Genomic DNA, 25,516 nt, shown 5'->3' on the forward strand with positions numbered 1-25,516 from the left:
CCAAAGAGAAACAAAAGACTTCAAAAACCTAAAAAACTCCTCAGGGACATGTAGAACAATATAAAACAATCCAATAAATGTGTAAGTAGAGTACCAGAAGTTATGGCAGGAGAGAAAGAATGTTTGAAAATTTAGGAGATGAGTCTTAAAGGGTGAATTAGGATTTGTCATGAGAATAAAAGGAAGAAGCGCATTTTAGGTAGAAGAAACAATATTAGCAATATTGTGAAAGCTTGTAGCCACATCATGAGTACTATGCAATGTCATTTTTCATGTCCTTTAGTCATGAAAGATAGTTTTGTTATTTGGAACTTTATTTCACTAAGCGATATTACATATTTTGAATTCTCTTTTGGTAGACTAATCATCTACTAACTTATCTTTTTGTATCCAGCTGTGATTAATAAGTTCTGGTCAGTTTCTTAAAGAGTTTCTACTTGGCCAGGGGAAGCCAGTTGGGGCTGAAAATTAACCATATGCTGCTTAGATTTTTACTACATGAGAAAACGTTAATAATTGCTGACATATAAGGCAAAGCCTACATACTTAAAATAGATTTGTTTGTTTTTCTACTTCTTTTTAGGATTGATTTTTTTCTATTTCTGTGAATACTGCTGGAATTTTCATGGAGATTGCTTTGAATCAGTATATTACTTTGGGTAGTATGGATATTTTAACAGTATTAATTCTTCCACTCCATAGACAAGGATATCTTTTCACTTATTTGTGTTGTCTTCAGTTTCTTTTATCTATGTTTTATAGTTTTCAGTGTACCGATCTTTTACTTCCTTGGTTAAATGTATTTCTGAGTGTTTTATTTTTGATGCTTTTGTATCTGTTTCTAGAAATGAAATCAATGGAACATGATAGTAGCCAGTTAAATGAACTTCAAAAACAAAAGAATGAATTGATAGAAGAATTATTTACTCTCCAGAGAAAACTTAAAGGTATTACCTTCATGGGTTAATTTATTTTACTGATAAATATAGTTATATATGCATTGTAAGGGTATATTATTCTTTTAAAATATATTAACTGGGATATAATGCTATTATTGATATAAAAAGAAATAGATAAAACACTAATCAGTGTGAGATTTGTTATTTTTAATGTAACAAATTTTTAAAAGATTTTTTATACATTTAATTGTTAAAGTAGAAAATAAAAATTGTTAGTATATAAATTGTATATGCAAGCACCAAAAATTAGAGTATTGTTTTTATGAGTGAATAATCTTTATGTTTGATTTTCAAAATATTGAAACTATTTTTTAAATTGTTTAGTTTTTGAAGATGAAGAGAATGAATCCATTTGTACTACCAAATATCTAGAGGCAGAAAAAATAAAAATCAATGAAAAGCCTCAAAATGATGCAGAATGTTTAAGGTAAGAGTTTCCTATTATATTTTGGTAAAAATCAAGTAAAAGTTTAATAGATTTCGGTATAAAGCTAAGTCCATCAATTATTAATATAAAGTTCCAGGTGATGACACTATTTTCTTCTCTGTGTTTTCTGTCACATGCTAATAAGACAACGCTTGGGCTAGAAAGTGCTACACATAAGTTCATGATGCATTGGGTCAATGATTAATAATAGTGAAATTAATTTTATCTTTTCTTGAGACTCAGTATTTTTCACATCCCAAGATATAATACAACTCTCTTTTCTGTTATTCCTAACTTTTAGGGGAAAATCATTGAAATTATTTTTCATCTTTCTAGATTCCAGGGAGGGAAATCAGTCTGCTATTTTACTTGATATTTGTTACTCTGGTTTTGTTCCTAAAAAGTGAAAATGTATTTTCTGTATGGAATAGTTAGATGCTTTTTGCATTTGGATAATGAGTGTATGATATTTGAAATGACATAGTCATAAACACAAGAAGAAAAGAGCTCAAGTTTTAAAATTTTTTGATTAATAATTTAGTGTTACCTTTGCTGGCTTAATTTTAAAGAAGTACCTATACTTTCTAGGTTTCATCTAAGAAAAGAAACCTCATTACTGGATCTGTGAAGAAGCAAATGAAGCCTTCTTTCACATAAGTCACATAGGAAATATGTCCACTAGAGCTGAAAAACATGCTTCATATTAGCAGTGTATTACCTCAGGCCATAATTTTAGTAGATTGTGAGAAAATATTTGCAATTTAATTTTATATTGTTTTATAAGCATAAAATATCAATCTCTTGGGTGATTTGTGTGAGGCAGAATGAGTTTTTAATTAATCTGCTCATGCATACATTTTTTTTTTACACTTTTAAAAATGGTGATGCCCACTAGTATCATTATAGTTAGTAGTGTGAGGGCTTCCAATATGAACTTCAGTTTTGTGGGCTTATCACTTAGTCATAAAAATGTGCTCTGGGTTAAAATTAAACACACAAAGTCTGTTAGATAATGCTTTTTCCTTCACAAATGATGACTTAGGAAATTTGGATAGAAATATCAGGCCAGGTGCAGTGGCTCACACCTGTAATCCCAGCACTTTGAGAGGTCCAGGCGGGTAGACACCTGAGGTATGAATTTGAGACCAACCTGACCCACATGGAGAAATCCCGTCTCTACTAAAAAAATAATAATAATACAAAATTAGCCGGGAGTGGTGGCACATGCTATAATCCCAGCTATTCAGGAGACTGAGGCAGGAGAATCACTTGAACTCAGGAGGCAGAGTTTGCACTGAGCCGAGATCAAGCCATTGCATGCCAGCCTGGGCAATAAGAGCAAAACTCCATCTCAGAAAAAAAAAAAAGAAAGAAAGAAATATCAATCCATGTATTTAGTCTGTTCATTGCATTTTAGCAGTTATTAAATTAAATGTCAGTATTTATTCCTACTTTTAATTCATTGATATGTGTACTTAGTTTCCCAATTAGCATGTTTCATAAGTTTTCCCACATATGAAGAGTAAAGTCAAAGTAATGAGTATGAAGATTTTGGGAAAGAGGACTGTCAGTCTTAAAATTAGTGTAATAACAAGAAGCTGATGATGCCAAAAATGATAAGATATTTATTCAGCTTCATCATGAAGACCAAAACTAAGTTGACTTTATTATTAAATTTTAGGTTACAATAGTCTTTTTCATCTCTGTGTTCAAATGTATATGGAATTCCATAATAGTTGCATTTCTCTTAATTTCTCAGGTTTGACTTCTACTGGAGTAGATGTTATTTTTATAGCAGGGTTTCTCAAACTTGGCCTTGTTCACATTTGAGGCCAGATTATTCTTTGTCATGGGGGGGCTGTTCTATGCATCGTGAGATGTTTAGTAGCAATCCTGTCCTCTACCACTAGACACAGTAGCACTCTGCTTTCACCAGTTACGGCAACCAAAAATGTCTCCAGACATTCCCAAATGTCCCCTGGCAAAATGGGGAGGTGGAAAAGTCACCCACAGTTGAGAACCAGCTTTATATTAAGGTTATTATGACTTCTACATTTGTTAAACTTTAACCAGTGAGAAAGCAATTACAGAGGAAATCTTTAATATTAGTTCATCTCTATGAGCTTATTGTTTCTAGTTTTAGTAATTAGACAACTTTAGTACATGTTTTATTTCATCCATATTATTGAAATTCTTTATGATGATGATGGTTCATATTTTAAAACTTAATCTACCATATTCAGATTATTTGTTGGACTCTTACCTTGATGTTATACATAGATAACCAGTGTTCTACTCAAGGTAGAGTCCAGTGGTTTAGTGGTCTCTATTTTAGGTAACCTTAACATTCACAGTGCTTTAATGATTCAAATTCAGAATGATTTAATAGTTTCTGCTTTAGATAATCGGTCTTTATTTATAAATATCAAGATGTTTGTTTATTTAAAGTTTGTTTGAAGAGTAAGTATGTAGCTAACACACATTAAAGCAGCTAACTTGTAAAATATTGCTATGATTAATACTTAAGCCATAGGTTAGGTTAATTCATCAGAAACCTCCCAGAGAGGTGTGTAACTATGACTGAGCTGGTTTTTTCATACAGTGTAAGGAGAAAAAAAGTAACAGAGATCAGACTCTTAAAAAGCAGTAAGCATAGTGGTTAAACCCTTTTGAATCCCACATCTCCCTCCACTTCGGGTTTATCTTTCTTTCAGTCTTTGCATCTTGCCCAGTCCAGGGCATATAGTGTTCAATAAATATTTGTTCCAGTAATTGAATCTACATATAATTGAATTTTCACTACAAAAAGATTAAAATTCTTCATATATTTTCAGTGCTATTTGCAAAGACATGGTGTATTCTAACCACTAGGATAGTGCCACTTTGGAATGGATTATTTTCTTTTCTGTCTTTTTCTGCAATGTGGAAAAAGCTTTATCCATGCTGACCTCCCCTTAGTCCCTCATTCTCTTATCCTAATGTGGAGAGGAGTGACTCAGTCTGATCAGTGAATTTGGAAAGGCAAACTGGGCAATGTGAAGACCAGCCCCTTTCTTTTCTGTTTCTTTGGAACATGGCCTGCCTCAGAGTGTTTTTCCAGTCTGCTTCTCCATCCCTTAAGTTTGATCATTGCTGGACTCCACAAGAGAAAGCCTGTGGGGTCCAGTGCTACCTTTAATGATGTAAGTTAAATCAGTCTAATTCTGGGATTTGATATTAGCAAACCCTTGCCTACAGATTTAATCTACATTCTCCAGTATCTACTATCTCAGTAATAAATGTGACATTTTTGCTTGCCTTCTGCCTGCCTTATTTTTTGATTGGGCAGATTTCAGGCAGGACTGTTATATATTGGGCTTCTTTAAAACCCTAAACTTATTATTTGAGACAGAGTCTTGCTGTGTATCTCAGAGTAAGGAATTACAGGCATACGCCACCACACCTGACTAATTTTTGTATTTTTAGTAGAGACAGGGTTTCATCATGTTGGCTAGGCTGGTCTTGAACTCCTGGCCTTAAGTGATACACCTGCCTCAGCCTCCCAAAGTGCTAATATTACAGGCATGAGCCACTGCACCCACCCACAAACCTATTATTTTTTACTATTACCCAGCACCAAGGTTACCGAAGTGCACAATTCTTGATCATGTTTTTTTTTTTTTTTAATTTACTTCAATTAATAACACAACAAACAACTTCAGACATTTCAGGCATTTACTTTTCTTTCTTTTCTTTTTTTTTTTCGAGAGAGTTTTGTTTTTGTTGCCCAGGCTGGAATGCAATGGCATGATCTTGGCTCACCACAGCCTTTGCCTCTCGGGTTCAAGTGATTCTCCTGCCTCAGTCTCCCGAGTAGCTGGGATTACAGGCATGAACCACCATGCCTGGCTAATTTTGTATTTTTAGTAGAGACAGCATTTCTCCATGTTGGTCAGGCTGGTCTCGAACTCCTGACCTCAGGTGATCTGCCTGCCTCAGCTTCCCAAAGTGCTAGGATTACAGGCATGAACTACTGCCATTTTAGGCATTTTCTTTCACTGCAAAACTTCTTTCTAGAATGGTTGTATGTCCTGTGTTACTGATATTGTGCTTGTTTAATGCAATAGGAAGCTTGTTCTGGGAATAGATCTGCATAGGCAACAGCATGAGATTTTCATTCCGAGCACTTAAAGATGGTGTGGCTTTGTTTCAGCACCACAAAACAGGTCAACAACAACAAAAAAGGAAAGAAAAGAACAGAACAAAAGGTAATATGGTTTTGCAAAGAGCATATTTGCAGTGTAAACTGCATGAAAGTTAATATACACCTGCTATGAGAGACTCTAAATGCATTAATGTCATGTCCTAAAGCAGTCCTGTGACCTCTTCAGTGAAAAAGTCATCTAGTTAAGTTGGTCATAGAGGTAACACTGTTGGTCCTCAGATTTGTAAGAAGGCATAAACTCAGTATGGTATTAACATGCTTTCAAACTCTTTCAAGGATACACAGATAAATATGTATATTTACACATGTATGTATTTTGAATTTTACCAAATATATATATATTTAAATTATGAGAATAGGCTATGTTGATTGCATAAAAAATTCAAACACTCCAAAGATGTGAAGTGTCAAAAATCTCCTTTTCCATACCCTTGCTCTGACACCCCAAATATGACTACTGTTAAAAGTGATGTGTATCCTGTCATAATTTATTTGTTTGTGTATGTACACACATGTACATATGTATGTCTGTGTGTGTTTAGCAAAATCCTGATTATCAAACTTACTGGTCTGAAGTTTGCTTATTTATTAAAATATAGATGTTTTCATTTTAGTTTGTACTAATTTTCATCCTTTTTAATGCTATTATATGGAGATGTTATATTTATATAACCAGTCTCCCATTAATGGATGTATAAGATAGTTTCTAAATGTTCATAATTAGACACACTTTTATAAATGTATTCTTAAATACTTGCAAGAGTCTTTCTGTAACATGTTTTAGAATAAGCAGCATTTGGTAGAGTAATACGAATGGTTATCCAGGCTCCGTTTATAAAATAGTCTACATTATCTTTGCTCTTTGTTTTCAGCAAAAAAAAAGCTCAAAGTAGACAAGAGTAACAAGATCTCAGTTCTACAATGTCTTCAAAATATTAGTCAAACAATTGTGTATCTTTACCCTACCTATATTATCTCCCTTTTAACATTTATAAAATATGAAAATCCCCATTTAATTCCAGGTTTGTTCTTAGCTATATATTTTGCTGAATATTTCTGTTGACTCTGCATCTTTTCTGGTAAAACTTCATCATTTATTCACTACCAGAAGTGTCTCTACAGCATTGATTATGTGGCCTTTAAGCTAATAGAGATCCCTTGTTTTGTGAATCCTTGGCACATACCATACTTATTAAAGCTTCAAAGCGAATACAGAGGAAATTTTTATGGTAGACTCGATTGATTATTTTAAAAGTTATATTCTGATATAAATGTAGCTTGTCCCATAAATTTTGAAAAAATTTTATTATACAAGCAATACAAAATATTACAGTGATTATTTTCTAAATTCATTGGGCATCTTTGATATAATACAAATTTCTTTTTTCATTTTCATATGTTCATCTTTATAAATCAACCCCGTTTGATGTGGGTTAGGGAAGATGACAGAAGGTATGGGGTGAAAGGAGATGCCTACCCCAACCAACCCAGGATTTGGAGGAAGGGATTCTAGCCCTTTCTCAGCAGATTCCTCTGGTCTAGCCTCACACACCTGTGAAGGTTCTTACCTATCTGCTGGTGGCCTAGACTGAAGGAAAGAAGAATTAGAAAAACTGATATTTCTACAGTTACACATAACTTTCACACCCACTTTCAGAAATAAATTATATATAAAAAAAGACTACTGATATTACTTTAAAATTAAATACCACTAAAATGTTTTATATGAATTAATATAGAGATAGGGAAATAATATTTAAAAAATCAGTCCATGGAAAAACTAGTGGAAAGTAAAAATAACTATTTATTAAACTGAAGTGTGATTAAGAAAACCAAAAAGGACAAGATTAATAAATTAACATGTAAGATTTAAAATTTCATGTGTCAATAAAAGTCATCAACATTAAATGGCAAACTGGAATACAATTATAGTCATTATGATAAAGGATAATAGTTTATTAAATAATCAACTGATAAAAATTCATTAGAAAACATCAGATTAATGCTTTTTTATCCATGCATATATCAAACATGCATTAAGTACCTACTTTGTACCATACATTATGCTAGTTGCCGGAGATACCAAAATGAGTAAGACAGTGTAATTCAGCTATACTGATTATCAATGAAATATAGATTAAAACCACTAAATATTATTTATTCTAAAAATTTTTGAAAGATCAGATAATCATAATTAAAATTGGTAAGTGTGTGGTACGGAGATGATTTGTACATGCCTGGTAGCAGTATAAATGCTTAGATGTATTTGGAGTGAAATTTAACACTTACAAATTATTATAAGCATCTTAAAATGTTTATGCTGTTTGACCCAATAATTCCATTTATAAGTTCTATTCTAAGGAAGGCAATGCTAAGTACAGAAGAAGCTTTATGCTCACAATGGTGTTCATAGTAATGTGATTTATGTTAGAAAAAAATAGGAACAATTGAAATGCCCTGTTATAAGAAATGATTATGTTAATTATGGTGTAACCACTGGGATTACTACGTGTTTATCTTAAATAGCATTAATTGTTAATAGTTAACTGGGGGAAATGTATGCAATAACATTGAGCACACACTCGAATACACACACAAAAGCAAAACTGTATAATCATTTATATGAAAACTAGAGGCTGCAATGATATATGCATAAATTTTAACAGCATTGCATTTGAGAACTAGGACTTTGGGTGAAGTTTATCCTTTATACTTTAAATAGTAGTGTGTACAATTCTGTGGCTAAACTGAGTATGCTGTTAGTTAATGGTTTTCTATGTCTCTGAGAGGTAAGTGAAAAAAATTTATAATGGTGCAGGAAATTATTAAAAAAACATGGAACATAAGTTTTGCTAAACTAGTTAGCAATGTTGGCCTATCATGGTCATTGTTTGATGATTCAGAGAAAGGTGACAATAACCAGTGCAAAGTGCCCTTAGTTCAGTGGATGAGGGAAGTCCTTCTTGACTCCTGTAGGCAATCAGTCTATGCACTGAAGCATGAGATATACTTACCATTATATTGCTTTGGATAGCTGCAAATGTATTAATATTCATGCCATTATCATCTGGCCTCTTTTGAAGCTAGCAACAGCAATCTTTTCTTTAAGTGCAGATCTAAATTCTACAGCTTGATTATATGCTAACTAGGCAAATACTTCCTATAATTTGCTCTGAATGCCCTCCTTAATTCCAGTAGTCTCTCATTCTTATTTTTAGGTAACTGAAAGGGTAAGTGGTCACCACCTAATTCTGATAGGCATGAGAGGTCATGCAGAACCTGTAGTCCATTTGAACTGAAGAGGTGGATGAGCACGTGTTGATGGTATGGTGGGAATATCTCTACCATTTTATTTGAAAAGTAAATATATTAAAGTGAAGGCTTGTGTACATTTCAGTAGCAGCATCCATAGTATATTTTTAACTCTCCACTTAAGTTTCCACTTTGTCTTTAAAAATATTTATTACATGGGTTTTTATGAATATGTAAATATCTGATGCTTAAAATGAGTAACTTGTTATCTTTTCTTATTAAGCATTCCTTTAGATTTCTTATTTAGATTCCTAAAAGTTGAGACAGAACACAATGAACTTCAATATATATATGTGCTGTATAATGGCATTTCAGTCAACAGCATATCACATATCTAACAGTAGCCCCATAAGATTGTAATACTGCACTTTTAATTTCACCTTTTCTATGTTTAGATATGCACATATTTACCATTGTGTTCCAGTAGCCTATAGTATTCAGTATGGTAACATGCGGTACAGGTTTGTAACCTATGAGCATACACTGTACTCTATAGCTTAGGTAGTATGCTATCCAATCTAGATTTGTCTAAGTTCACTCTATGATGTTTGTACAATGACAAAATCACCTAACTGTGTATTTCTCACAATATATTCCCATTGTTAAGTGATGTATGACTGAATAGAGTATTTCACCACCCCCCCCTTATTATAAATACTCTGTTTTTATTCCCCAGTGGTCCTTAAAATAATATATGTAAACTGTATGTAATTTCTAAAGGATACGAATATAATGAGCACCTGTGCATTAAATATGAGCTTAAAATGAGCATCTGTGAAATAAACTAGAATATTACCAATACTTGGCATTAGCTATGGCTCTTCCTTTAATCCATACTCCCTTCATTACCCTAGATATCGTTGATGTCCTATATTGTATTTCATTTTCTTGTGAATGTGCATTATATAATGTGATTCATTTTCTTATATATAATTTTCTTTATTGCATTATATAACGTTAGTTTACAGCATGTATTTATCATCAATCATATATATGCATGCACAATCTATTGGTTATTTTGGTTTATTTTTGAGTTGTGTAAAAATTATGCTATCTGGGATTTGTATTTTTTTCAATTTTTTTCTAAGATTTACCCATGTCAGTGAGTGTAGATGTGTGAATATAGCATATTTTTTTCTCTTTTTAATAGACATTTGGTTTGTTTCCAGATTTTTGCTATCACCAGCAGTGCTGCTGTGTACATGCTGGTGCACATATGCAAGAGTTGTTCCAGGATATATGCCTGTTGGAATTGCTGAGTGTAGGGTATATGAATGTTGAATTTCACAAGATGACAACACACTATTTTCCAGTGTGACTAAGCCAGTTTATATTCTCATTAGCACATTATGAAACTTCCTGTTGATCTCCATCCTCTTCAGTGATTTTTAAAAGACTTTAGTTTTTGCCAATCTTGCAGACATAAGACGGTATTTCATGGTCTCTAATGGCCTTGTCCTGACTACATATGTGGTTGAGCATATTTTGCGTCTGTTTATGGCCCATACGTTTTTTTTTTTTTTCTGTAAAATAACTGAATTATTTTTTTACTAGATTTTTTGGGTCATTTATCTTTTTCATATTAATTTCCAGAAGTTTTAAATAGTTGGTCTTTTTGATAGTTGTGAATTTTGTCTGCTAACGAATTAAAAATATCTTTTCCAAGTTTATAGGGTTTTGTTGTTTGCTTTAGGCTGTTCTAGCTGAAGAATTTCTACTTTTTCTGTGGTTGAAAATTTTAATCATTTTTCATAGTCAGCAGTTTTGTTTCTTGGTTAACCATATTCTATTGTGTATTTCAAAATAGCCACAAGAGAAGATTTTGAATGTTCTTATGATAAAATAATGATAAATGTATGAGGTGATGGATATACTAAATACCCTGATTTGACTGTTGCACATTATATACATGTATTAAAACATCACACTGTATCCTAAAAATATGTACAATTATTATGTCGATGAAAAACAAAATTAGAAAATTAACAGGAAATTTAACATTGGTGCAGTACTATTATCTAATAGTCTATATTAATATTTGCCTTATTTGCCTTGTTACCTTAATAGTGTTCATTATAGTTATTTTTCTTCTTTCTTTTTCTCTTCTTTTCTGTCTCTTTTCCCTTCCTCCTCTCTCTCTCCTTCTTATATCTAGGAACCAAATGAGGATTACAAATTATGTTTTCTTTTAAGCTGTTTTAGTCAAGAAAATTTCTCTCCTTTTTTGTCTTTCATTACATTGACACTTTTTTGTCTTTCATTACATTGACACTTTTTCTGAGGTGTCAAGGCCAGTTGTTTTCTAGAATGTTCTTCAGTTTGTACCTATTTGTTCCTTTGAGATTATATTCAAGTTAAATTTTTTTGGCAAGAATATTATGTGATACTGTGTCTTTTTCAGAGCATTATATCATGAGGCGCATAATGTCAGTTTGTTTCATTTTTGGTAATGTTAATTTTATCCCTTAGTTAAGATCGTGTCTGTCAGATTTCTCAAAGCACTATTTTCCATTAGTAGTACTAAGTAATATATCGGGTGACTCTCTGATACCTTGTGTATATTCTTTCCCCAGTAACCCTTCTCTTAACCATTTATTGTCCGCTAATGATTTCCTCCTGAATCAGTTATTATAATGATGATGACAAGATGGTAATTTCTAATCATGTAATTATTTATTTATTTATTGGTAAAATTCTTTTAAAAAGAGGTTTCTGTTTCCCCTTTCCACCTTCCCCACCCTTTTTATTTCTCCTTTAGAAAAATTGTCTATGTACTCATGCATTTTTGAAAATTACATGTGTCATAATCTATTCCTGTCATTATTAGTTTTGATGCCCCAACTGTTCCAAATTTGGCCAGAGGCAATCCCTCTGAAATTGATTTCTGTGTGTTTTTTTAAAAATCACTTTCTTTCTTTCTGGTGCAAGAAGGTGTCCCAGGTTCTTCTTATATATTACCTCCCTCAATCCTGGAACCAGTTATTTCTTCAAGAAACCCTATTATCTTTGAGTTGGCAATAGTATTTAGAAACTCAAACCACAGTTCTAGATGTGGTCATTGCTACTGGATGTCATTGCTTCCAAGTACTTTAAGTGGACAGAACTAAAATTACCGTTTTTAAAATGGTAAATTTATACAGTGTCCTCCAATTCAAATCCAAATGACTAGGTTTTCTTCTCCTGCCTCCGTTCTGTATGTACATCTTTCTTCTTTCTAGTTAAAGCTCTGGTTCTCAATTATATCAATGTAATTATTAATTTCCTAAATCCTACAAAATATCACAAAATAATTTTAGAATTACCAGCTGTGTGCCCCCACTAACGATAAGCCTACTAAATAAAATTTAAGGCTCCTTTTTAATCCTTAATGCCTTACTACACATCCCACTGAGGGTATATAGACTATTGTGTTCAAAATTTACTTTAATTCTTTTTTACTTTTTCCTATGATAATAAGTTTGAAATGCAGTTAGGCTTATGCATTTCTATTTGTGTTTAACTCAAGTGTTCTTTTTGTCTAACTTTTGAGCTCTTTTTCTCAGCTTTATTGATTGAATTTTATTTGATAAATAAGTAAAACATCAGCATAATTCAGAAGCAAAAGTATATGAAAAGCTACATCCAGAGGAGCTTCATTCCATTCTCTATCTTACTGAATTTTCATTCACTACTGTAGGTTACCATTTTTGCTAGTTTTTGATTCATCCTTCCTGTCTTTCTTTTCCATTCTAATTAATATAATTAGATATTAATTATATATTGTTATATCACTTTCTCTTTCACAAATGTTAGCACACTGTATATAATCTTTTGTATATTTCTGTTTTTATTTAACGGTATATCCTGGAATTCATTTTATATTAGTTAAAAGATTATTTTCATTTTCATAGCTGTATAATACTTCACTGTAATAGATGTACTGTAGTTTATGCAACCAGTTTCATATAAATAGACACTTAGGTTGTTTTTAATATTTTGTGATTACAAATAATGCTTCAATAAATAATTTTGAGTTTATGTTGTTTTGTATTTATATAGTATCCTACTAGATATGAAGAGGCAGTGTCAAAGGGAAAATGCAAATGTAGTTTTGTTGGATCTTGCCACGTTCTCCTCCGTTGAGGTTACATGTAGCATTTTGAATTTTCTCTAGCAATGTTTGAGCATATTTTTCCTATAATTTTGCCAGAAGAATTTGTTGTCAAGTTTTTGAAGTTTTGCCAGTGTAATAGATGAGAAACAATATTCTTGTGTAGTATATTGTTAAGTCTTTATTATGAGTGAAGTTGAGTGTTTTTTATGCCTTTATGGATCATTTGTAAATTGTTTTTTTAACTACCTTTCTATGACTTTTTCCTATTTTTCTATTAGGCTTTTGGTCTTTCTTGCCAAAATTTATTTATATATTATGGAGATTAGTTCTTTATCTGTAACATATGTGCCAAATGTTTTCTTCTGGTTTGTTATTTATCTTTGAACTTTACCTATGATGGTTTTTGCCACACAACCTTTTAAACATAATTGAATTTAATACTTTTTTCTTTTATTGCATTTGTGTTTTGAGCCATAGTTTAAAAGTCTTTACCTACACCCAGCTTATCAAATAATTTATCTATACTTTCACTTTGACCTTGTATGGTTTCATTTTTTATATTTAAATCTTTGATCCATTTAAAGGATATTCTTGTGTATGCTGTGTAATGTAGATTCAGTTTTAGCTCTGGCAGTCCATTTACATCCATTTGCAAATGACTATCCAGTTTTTCCAGCACAATTTAACGAAAAGTCTATCTTTTTTTCCCCAGTGGTTTGAGGTGTCACCTCTATCATCTACTAGATTTCCATTTATACTTGACTCTATCTGTCTCCTACTATATCCCACTGTTCTATTTATATGCCAGGGCTGCACTGTTTTAATTATAAAGATAAATAGTAGGATTTAATGGCTGGTAGGGCTAGTCACTGCTCTTTGTTTTTCTTTCTCAGGGCTTTCCTAAAAAGAATAACATTAAAGAGCCTTACTTGAATGTTTATTTTTTTCATATAAACTTTAGGATCAATTTGCCTAGCACCAAGGAAACAAACTCGTATTTTTATCAGGATTATATTCAATCTGATTTAATATAGAAATAATTAATATTTTTGTGATGTCCTATGAAAGAGAAAGTTACGTTATTTATTGATTAAAAATAAAGGCTAGCTATTTTTGTATGCTAATTTTATATCTTGCCACCTTACCAAATTATTTTATTGTTTGAGTTGTTTTTTTATTCATGATATGCTTGAATTTTCAGTTACATTGTCATATTACCTGAAAATTGAAATAACTTTGTCTCTCAAACTCTTATGCCTCTAATTATTTTCTCTAGACTACTTTTAATGGCTAGTTCTTCCAACTTAGTATTAAAAAGTAGTAAAGGGAATAGGCATCCTTGTTCTGGACCTTGAAGAGATTGTCTTTAGTATTTCCCAAGCAATGAGATGCTTACTTTAGGATTGACATATGTATTTTTTTATTGGGTAAAAATAGTATCTATTAATTCTGATTTTATTGAAAGTTTTTATCAGGGATAAGTTTTAAATATTTTAAATGCCTTTTGGCACTTCTGAAGATAATCATATTTCCCCTTGGAAATATTAATATGATTGATTACATTAATGAATTTCTAATATTGAACCATACATTCATTCCTGGAACAAATTCTAATAGATCTTAGTATATTATTTGCTTATTGTGGTATTGTATTCTCTTTACTAATATTTTATTTATAATTTTTGCATTAGTATTCATAGACATGTATGTGTGTATATAAGTATTCACTATTGATCAGGTCTGGTATCAATGTTATGCTTGCTTTGGGAGAATAAATTCACTGTTTTTCTTATATCTTTATACTTTAGATCAATTTATGTAGTTTTTTGATTATCTGGCGTATCAAAGTGGTTTTGCTTTTTGTCCATAATACAGTTTTTAATAAACCTCATCAGCAAAACAAAACAGAAACTTTCTTCATTTCAGCTATGGTTAGTGGATGAGAAATAGACAATTTTGCGTGGGCTGTAACATTTAAAGACAAGAAGGAATCAAGAAATGGAAATGAAATGCCCTGGAAAGACAAAAAGATCATTAAATTAAAAAACACCACAACCCTCTTTACCTAAGATAAGAGAGCCATTGATTTAAACAAACTCCTTCCACCCTACAGAAGCCAGGGCTCTCAACTCTGAGGCCTCAGACCTTTTCTCAGTGTTTCCCCACATGGGGAAGGACTCACTTTCTGAGGGCCATTTAATCTGCGTTTCATCGCCCTTAAGCCCCCTTTTTCCTTTCTTCTCTCTACCATTGAATTGTTACTTAACACTTTCTGCATTGGTGTAGGCCTCAGAGCTGAATTTAGAAGTTTATTTCCCTACTTACAAGTAATTTCAAGTTTTGTGAAGTTCTCTATTTTCTTCTTAGTTTGTATCTATAACTAATAGATAGGGTTTTTTTCTTTTTTCTTTTTTTATTATTTTTTAAATTGCATTTTAGGTTTTGGGGTACATGTGAAGAGCATGCAAGATTGTTGCATAGGTACACACATGGAAGTGCAATTTGCTGCCTTCATCCCCATCACCTTTAATAGATGGTCTTATTTGGTTTTTGTATTGAGAGGTTATTTTTAAACATGATTTTTCCTTTTGGAAACTTAAACATTTTTAATTAAAAAATTTTAATTGTCATTTTATAGGAAACTTGACTTCTGTTATTGACTTTTTAAAAACTTACATGCAGTAAATTTACCTTTTAGAATACAGTGAACTGGCAAAAGTATTCAGTTATGTCACCACCACTGCAATCAAGATACAGAATACTTTGATGACCCTAGAATGAACCTTCCTGCCTATTTATACGTAGTGCCTGTATTTCACTCACAGCCCCGATTTGTTTTCTTAGTTTTGCTTTTTCCAATACATCATACAAATGGAATAATATTATACGTATCCTCTTTTGTCTGGCTTTTTAGATTTAGCATAATGTATTCGCGATTATATTGTTTCATGTGTCAGAAATAATAGTGGAGAATTCTACAAAAATAACAAAATACTTTAGAGCACAGATACAAGAAGCTCAGAGAGCCCCAAGCTGCATTAAAGAAAAAAAGCAAACATCTATACACATCTTACCTTTGTTTGAAAAACAAAGGTAAAGAGCAAATCATGAAGGAAGACAGAGAAAGAAAAGACACATTATATATAATGAAGAGAATAATTATAGAAGACTTCTCATCAGAAATTATGCAAACCAAAAGACAGGGGAATGATATCCTAAAGAGGGAAAGTAAAAGCTGCCAGCTCAGAATTGTCAGTCAAATCTCTTTCACAAATGGAGGCAAATACGGATATTTTTAGACAAACTCAAGTTATTGAATTTCTTGCCAACAGACTACCCTACAAAAAAGGGCTGTATATGTTTTTCAGAAAGAAGGACTATATCAGATAGAAACTTGGAGCTATGCAAAGAAATGGTAAAATTTCAGAAATGGTTCAAATGGGCCAGGCATGGTGGCTCACACCTATAATCCCAGTGCTTTGAGAGGCTGAAGTGGGCAGGTAACTTGAGTCCAGGAGTTCAAGCCCCAGAGTTTGAGACCACCCTGGGCAACATAGAGAGACCCCCATCTCTACTCAAAAATGTGAAAATAAATGAAAGATAATGAAGATAAATATAGAATTTATATTACACTTTGAATTGCTGAACAAACGGTGACTAAAGCAAAAAAGTAGGAATATATTCTAGGTTTATAGCATATGTAAAAAGAAAAACCTATGATGATGACCGAACAAAAAATGGGAGGGAGAAACTAGAAATAAATTGTTTAAAGTTTCTTACCTTGTAAGTGTAGCAAGTGTTATTTTATTTTTTTTTGAGACAGAGTCTATCTTTGTCACCCAGACTGGAGTGCAATGGCTCTCGATCTCGGCTCACTGCAACCTCTGCCTCTGGAGTTCAAGCTATTCTCATGCCTCAACCACTCAAGTATCTTGGATTACAGGCATGTGCTAATTTTTGTATTTTTTGTGGAGAAGGGTTTTCACCATGCTGACCAGGCCAGTCTTGAACTCTTTGCTTCAAGTAATCTGCCTGCTTTGGCATCCTAAAGTTCTGGGATTACAGGCATGAGCCACCGCGACCTGGACAAGTGTAGCAGTGTTACATTATTTGAGAGTACACAGTAATAAATTGAAGATGTGTACTAATCCAAATGCAGGCATTACAACTTTAAAAATTACAGTAGTCTCCCCTTATTTGCAGTTTTTTCCTGCAGTTTCAGTTACCCACATTCACCTATGGTTCCAAAATATAAAATGAAATTTTTCATAAATAATTCTCAATTGCACACCATTCTGAGTAGCATGATGAACTCCTGTGCAGTTCTACTCCATTCTTCCCTGGACATAAATCATCCCTTTGTCCAGTGTATCTGCACTTTATATGCTACCTGTCTGCTTGTTACTTCGTAGCCATCTGGATTATCATATCAACTGTTGTGCTATCACAGTCTTTGTGGTAACCCTTATTGCACTTAATGATGGGCCCAAAGCACAAAAGTAGTGATGCTGGCAATTCATATATGCCAAAAAGAAGGTGTCAAGTGCTTCCTGTAAGTGAAAAGATAAAAGTTTTTGACTTAATAAGGGAAGGAAAAAAATTGCATGCTGAGGTTCCTGAGATCTATAGTGCATTAAGATATCTTGAGAGAGAGAAAGAGACCACATCATGTAAGTTTTATTACAGTATATTATAATTTTTTCTATTTTATTATTAGGTATTGTTGATCATCTCTTTCTGTGCCTAATTTATCAATCAAACTTTATCATAGGTATATATAGAGAGGAAAAAATCGTAGCATATGCAGGGATTAGTACTGTCTACAGGTTCAGGTGTCCACTGAGGGCATTCGAGCATGTATCCCTCTTGGATAAAGGGGGACTACAGTAAGTATAAATAATAAGTCAATAGAAGAGATAAAATGCAGTTGAAGAAGATGGTTCAAAAGCAGGTCTAGAGGGAAAGAGAGCAAAGCACAGATAGAACAAATAGAAAATGATTAGAAAAATCTTATATTTTAAATCCAGCCATGTGAATAACTATATTAAATGAAACTGATCTAAATATACCAAGTAAAAGACATGTTATTACATTAGATAAAAGAGTAAGACACAACTATAACTATATGGTTTCCACAAGAAACTCACTTTAAATATAAAGACATACATAGGTTACAAACAAAATGGAAAGCAATATCCTATGCTGGTGATCTGGAGGTTCCAGTTTCTTCATATCCTTGTCAACACCTGGTATTGCTTATCTTTCATTTTAGTTACTCTAGTGAATGTTTAATGGTGTTTCCTTGTGTTTTTCTTTGTATTTCCCCGATTGTGAATGAAATTTAATACTGTTTCCTATTTTTGTTAGCCATTGGACATCTTATTTTGTTAATCCGTTGTTTTGTGAATAACCTGGGTGTAATCTATTGCATCTTATTTCTGCTTTTACTTTATAATGGCTTTCCTTGTTGGGTGCTTCACAATTTTTTGCTGCAAACACATTGTTCTCAATCTCTGAGAGTCCTGTGGGTCTACATTTGTTAAGGGTTCCTTTAGAGATTTTCTTTTGCATTTGCTGGTATCCAGGAAATGTCACTGATTTTACAACTCCTTCAGCTTCCCCTCGAGGGTCAGGGCTCAGCAGAAGTTCAAATTGATTTATTCTTCTCACCTTGTTGCTGGCCCAGGAGTTGCTTAGGTTTGGGAGAGCAGTGTTGTTCCTCCTATCTCCCCTCCGGGCAGCTTTAGCTCCTAGCTGCCTAATTCCGGGCTCTGGCTTTCTACCTCTTCAGCCACAGCTCCTAGCTTTTGTTTATGTTTTCTTTTCAGAGAAAAAAAAAGTTAGTCATAATGCCAGAAATGGAAAACTTATTTTTTACTATTTTCCACATTAAATACAGGCATCAAATAATTTTTTAAAAAATTCCTCAAAGTCCATGCTGATTTGGCAGTAAATTTCCAGATTACATTTATAATCATCAAGCTTGTATAATATTAGTACAATTGTTGGCTCTTTGTTTAAGACTTACTGTTTCTGTTGCCTCTCTGAGCTTGCTTTGAAGGGACCCAAATATACTACCCTGAAATTATGCCACGTTGTCATAAGGATTATCTCGGCAATTGAAACTCAATAGATATAGGAAGAGTTCTCTACCCTTTTAGGCTTTATCTGCCTAAAAGTAAGGCAAGATAAGGGTGCCACTCTAATACCAGGGAAAGAGGAGGTACTGTTATCGTTGAAGACAGAGCCAATACCAAGATGAGTATGCATAAATTGATTTTAACAAAAGTAGCACTTCTATTACTATACGCACATATTTCCATATATTCTAGTTCCTTAAAATCTGATAAAAAGGAAAAACCAAAAATACAAAAAAAATTCAGTATAAACATTTAATTGGATTTTTCTAGAATCATTTCAAAGTTAACTTCTTATAGTATAATTCAGAGGAGACTGTCTTATGCTGGTTCAGGGCCCCTTTGATTGGTTGCTGTGAATCTCCTCTGTTTTTTGGGAAACTGGCCCATTTTCAAGATAGATCACATAGCACCTAACTCCAGAAACTCCATTTTGGTTTGATTGTTTCAAACAACAGTCTCTCATAAACTTTAGCAATTCCAAATCCCTTTTCTTTCATTAAGAGGGTAATAAACCAGAATCTAACCTTTTAAGTTCTAACCAACCTATTTTTTTTTTTGTGATTCTCAATGCATGTTAATAAAATTTATGTGTTTTTTCACGTTAAAAAAAAATTCAAAATATTCAAAAGATTAAAGACTTAATGGGGAAAAGAAACTTAATTGGGAAAAAGAAAGATGTTGCTTTCTCCTCCCAAATTAAAGTATATTTTAATTATACACATATAAAGTTATAGTTTAATTTTAGATTGAAAAGAAATCTCAAGGATCATTTTTTTTTCTATACTTAAAAATTTTCAGGTGAGGCTCAGAGAAGCTAAATGTTTTAACTAAGCTCATTCAGTGGCCAGCACTAAAACAGAAATGTTAAGACATAGTACTATATATTTTTTCCACCAACTGATGTTCCTCTTTTAGTTATGATAAGATTATTAAATGTCAGCTGGGTGTGGTGGCTCACACCTGTAATCCCAGCACTTTGGGAGCTTGCAGTGGGTGAATCATCTGAGGTCAGGGGTTCAAGACCAGCCTAGCCAACATGGCAAAACCCCATCTCTGCTAAAAATACAAAAATTAGCTGGGTATGATTTTTGTATTGCTAGGCGCCTGTAATCCCAGCTACTCAGGAGGCTGAGGCAGGAAAATTGCTTGAACCTGTGAGGCAGAGGTCACAGTGAGCCAAAATCACATCAATGTACTCTTGCCTGGGTGGCAGAGCGAGACTCCATCTCAAAAAAATAAAACGAACAAAATTATTAAATATGTATTAGTCCGTCAACCTTAATTTCTTTATGAAGATTTTTACTGCAAAAGTATAGAGAATTAAAATATCCAAATTCTTTAGTTTTAACTTTTGAAATTCTGGCTATAGAAGCTACAAACTTGTCCCTCTCTGTGCAGTAATAAAATTATAGTTTATTATTGAACTAATAGGTGAAATTTTCTTTTCAAATAGACTTAAAAAAGAATTAGAACTTTATAAAGAAGATGACATGGAAAGTGTTTATGAAGCTCTTCAAACAGAAATAGAATTTTTGGAGTTGGTAAGTTATTGTTGATTGTTTAACTTTTGTTCAGCATTATTTTACCTACTGGCAAGAATAGTTTTACTGGTGTACAAATCACTGAACTAGTGTTTCATCCCTCTGCAAAAAACAGAAAACAATAATGAAGATAACAAAGATCAGGCTATACATCTGTGAAGTGTTTTGAGTTCCTGGAGAGTTAGGTATATTTTTGAATATAATTTGTTACATGAAGCAAATTATATTCAAAGAGAATATGTCTGATTTCAAATGAAGTTAAAAAAACTTTAGATCTGACCTCATAACATTTCCTTGACTGAAACTATTATTAGAGGATTAATGCACTGAAGGAAATTTAACTATCATAATGCCTTAAAAGCTTTTTATTTTCGATAGGCATAAGTTATACTTTTATTATATTTAATCCTAAAACTTTCTTATTGCATATTTGTATTATCTCAAAAACCTTGAATTTAATTATTGGAAGTATTTTCAGATTGTGTGGGAGCACTTTAAATTGCTTTAACCTCTTTCTTTGGTTGTTTACAAAATGAACACAGTATTGTCATACTCTATTTTAGTGAAAGACATGAATAGCTTTATCTTAAAATATAGTTTTAATTTGATATATTGCATATTGTTACACGTTTGTTTTATGTAAACATTTTCTTGTTCAAAAATGTTTCAATAAATTATGTTTGAATTTATGTATGTATATATATAATGCTTTTAAGTTCTGTGGTACATGTGCAGAATGTGTAGGTTTTTTACATAGATATACATGTGCCATGTTGGTTTGCTGCATCTATCACGCCATCGTCTATATTAGATATTTCTTCTAATGTTATCCCTCCCCTAGCCCCCCATCCCCCAACAGGCCCTGGTGTGTGATGTTGCCGTCCCTGTGTCCATGTGTTCTCATTGTTCAACTTTCACATATGAGTGAGAACATGCGGCATTTGGTTTTCTGTTCTTGTGTCAGTTTGCTGAGAATGATGGTTTCCAGCTTTATCCATGTCCCAGCAAAGGACATGAACTCATCCTTTTTTATGGCTGCATATTATTCCATGGTGTATATGTGCCACATTTTCTTTACCCAGTCTATCATTGATGGGCATTTGGGTTGGTTCCAATCTTTGCTATTGCAAGCAGTGCCACAGTAAACATATGTGTACATGTGTCTATATAATGGAATGACTTACAATCCTTTGGGTATATAGCCAGTAATGGGATTCCTGGGTCAAATGGTATTTCTAGTTCTAGGTCCTTGAGAAGTCTCCACACTGTGTTCCACAATGGTTGAACTAATTTACACTCCCACCAACAGTGTAAAAGTGTTCCTATTTCTCCACATCCTCTTTAGCATCTGTTCTACTAATTTTTTAATGATCGCAATTCTACCTGGTGTGAGATGGTATCTCACTGTGGTATTGATTTACATTTCTCTGATGACCAGTGATGATGAGCTTTTTTTCTTATGTTTGTTGGCTGTGTAAATATCTTCTTTTGAGAAGTGTCTGTTCATATCTTTTGCCCACTTTTTGATGGGGTCGTTTGTTTATTTCTTGTAAATTTGTTTAAGTTCTTTGTAGACTTTGAATATTAGTCCTTTGTCAAATGGGTAGATTGCAGTAATTTTCTTCCATTCTGTCGGTTGCCTTTTCACTCTGATTGTAGTTTCTTTTGCTGTACAGAAGCTCTTAAGTTTAGTTAGATGCCATTTGTCTATTTTGGCTTTTGTTGCCATTGCTTTTGGTGTTTTAGTCATGAAGTCTTTGCTCATGCCTATGTCCTGAATGGTATTGCCTAGGTTTTCTTCTAGGGTTTTTACGAATTTATGTTTTTTATAAAATCTTTCAAAAATATAATTGAGAAATGTCCCAAATTACTGTTATGTTAAATTTAGATACAATTTATGTAATTCTTTTATTAAGAATTTAGTTTTCTTCATGAATAATTATTGTTTTCTTTTCAGACATTGTCACAGAAAGATCTTCAGGAAAGCAAATAACTTACAGAGAATTGATCAGCCATCTGAGATTTGATCAGAGCATCTTGAATCAAATCTGTGATAAATATATGATGTGATAAATATATGAATGGTACCCATTACAACAGATTCTTGTGGAGAATATGGGGGTTAAAATATTCAAATGGTTAATATCTAGAAATGGTGTGTTAGCCCTTTAAGATAATTTTTCGTCTTGTTACTCAAACTTTAAGAGTTCCTCTGTGGTTTGACTTTGTTTCTAAAGGAAGGAAAAGGAGAAGTAGATACCATGCTCCCAAGCTTCTTACATCCCTCTGAACCTCAAGCTGACCTATCCTTTCTAATGTATATGATATGGGTTGGGTCTGTGTCCCCACCCAAATCTCCTGTTGAATTGGGATCCCCACTGTTGGAGGTGGGCCCTGATAGGCAGTGATTGGATCATGGGGGTGGATTTCTCATGAATAACTTAGCACCATTCTTTTTGGTACTGTCCTTGCTGAGTGAGTTCTTCTAAGATCTAGTTGTTTATTAGTGTATAGCACTTTCCCACTTTGCTCCTGCTCTCACCATATGAAATGTCTCAATCCCACTTTGTCTTCTGCCATGATGGAAACTTTCTGAGGCCTCCCTAGAAGCAGAAGTCGCTATACTTCCTGTACAGCCTGCAGAACCATGGAACAATTAAACCTGTTTTCTTTATAAATTACCCAGTCTCAGGTGTTTCTTCATAGCAATGCAAGAATGGACTGATACACTATACTTTTCATTTTTTGTTGTAGCTTGCCTAAGGTCCAGTGAAACACACATAGGAAGAAACATTCAGTTTATTGCCCAGTTGTGTTGGTGCCACTTCCACTAACAAAGGTGCGTGCTTTCACTTTAATTATTCTATAATCATAAAATGTCTGTTGACAGAGTTTCTCTGAGGACCTTCATCTGTAAAAGTTTTCTTACTTTTCCCTTTGTTTCTATAAAGTCTGGAGCACCTGAAGCCATTTTCTGGTTAATGCCAGTGTTGGTTTTAATGAAATAAATTGTCCATGGGGATAGAATCCCAGTGGATTATGAGGTACATAATCTCCTTACAGACATCAAGATTCATTTTCTCTGGTGGCCTGAAACACTGCAACTGAAAACAGCGTAGTTAGGGTAGGATGATACTTGGTATTGCTACCAAATTTCCAAAATTACTTGTCTTTCTTCTGTTACCATTTCTGACTAGACAGAAAGTCTATTGTCTAAAAGAATATTGACTAATACAAGAATCATATGACTCCATTCATATGACTCCTGAAGTCGTGTGAAAAAGATACTTGTACACATATTTATAGCAGCACAGTTTGCCATTGCAAAAACGTGAAACCAACCCAAATGCCCATCAATCAATGAGTGGATAAATACATTGTGGAATATATGTTCAGCGGAATACTTAGCCTAAAAAGGAATGAATTAATTGCATTTGCAATGACCTGGATAAGATTGGAGACGATTATTCTAAATGAAGTAACTCAGAAATGGAAAACCAAACATTGTATGTTCTCACTCATGAGTGGAAGCTAAGCTATGAGGATGCAAAGGCATAAGAGTGACACAGTGGACTTTGGGAACTCAGGGGGAAAGAAGGGAAGAGGGTAAGGGTTAAGTTACTACAAATTGGGTGTAGTGTTTACTGCTCAGGTGATGGGTGTACCAAAATCTCACAAGTTACCACTAAAGAATTTACTCATGTAACCAAATATCACCTGTTCCCCAATATACGTATGGAAAAAAAAATAAAAATAAAAATAAAAATGTATTGAAACAATTCAACAAGATCCTAGATTGGAGTAGGTTAAGAAAAGGAAGAAAACTTATTGGGATATGTTTCAAAATACTGAAGGCTAATTTTAGAACCACGTTTTCTTTTGTGGTTTTAATTGAATTCCTTTAATATCAAATATTTATGAAATCCTTTTATCTATTAATGTTAAGGCAGAGTACTTGGGTTTACCTAAATCTCAGAGCAGGGCCTATGCAAGTCTTATATTTCAAAGCAATCCTTATTTAGACATAGCTTTTTTTGTATATGTTAACACCCTTATTTTTCAGAAATTAGCAAAGTTGAAACATTCTCCTTCAGGATACATAGCAATTGCCATATGTTTAAATCATTTGCAATTTTCAAAAGTAATTTCTGTTTTTATTTTTTAAATATCTAAATTAGTAATCAATTATTTTTGCTTAGGAAGAAACAAATTAATGGTGGCAGAGAATTGCAGTCTATCTTATATGCAAATGCAGAGTGGGAAATGGTTATTGGGATTTGTCATGACTTCAGTTCGTCTTATTTTAGTATATTTGTCTACCCACATTCTAAGTCCTGTGAATCTTTATTGTTATATATATTTAATATGCAGAGTTTACACATAAAGCCTTTTTCACTTACCAGTAATTTTTGCTCATTATTGGTTTTGTAGCTGAAATATTAATGTGAACTACAGATCAACTACCCATTTGAATTACTAACACAACAGCATATATGCAGAATAAACTGCTGCCAATACAACTGTACTTTCACGTGTGTCATATAGAATATCTAGATTAAATATTCAGTAATAGAATCAGTATTCAGATGAATTGAATTTGAGAATAAAACTGAAGGTTCAGTATTTTCATTATTTTAAAATGCTTAAAATGCATCATTTAAGATTTAAACTTGTTTTCATATAATCAAATAATTATATTAGCACTGCATGGTAGAGTAATACAAAGCAGTATCCATGTAATACCAATCAAAATGACTGAATGATTAGAATCAATGTAATTAAAAGAAATTCTCTGAAACAAAGGAAATACAGCAGTCAATAGAAATCACAGTGTATGAAA

General features: G+C 32.9%; 1 protein-coding gene across 1 annotated transcript in view; it reads left to right on the top strand.

Moving 5' to 3' along the window:
- Positions 1-23,357, top strand: part of CCDC172 (coiled-coil domain containing 172) — a 54,074-nt gene extending 30,717 nt beyond the window's left edge. The window contains exons 6-9 of the mRNA XM_003922174.2: positions 846-947; positions 1,284-1,386; positions 20,589-20,676; positions 22,634-23,357. Of these exons, the coding sequence (XP_003922223.1) occupies positions 846-947; positions 1,284-1,386; positions 20,589-20,676; positions 22,634-22,669 (329 nt within the window). The 3' untranslated portion in view covers positions 22,670-23,357. The remainder of the gene's footprint in view (positions 1-845; positions 948-1,283; positions 1,387-20,588; positions 20,677-22,633) is intronic.
- The last annotated feature ends 2,159 nt before the right edge of the window (positions 23,358-25,516 follow it).

The sequence above is a fragment of the Saimiri boliviensis genome, chromosome 12 (assembly GCF_048565385.1).
Source record: "Saimiri boliviensis isolate mSaiBol1 chromosome 12, mSaiBol1.pri, whole genome shotgun sequence".
NCBI lineage: Eukaryota > Metazoa > Chordata > Mammalia > Primates > Cebidae > Saimiri > Saimiri boliviensis.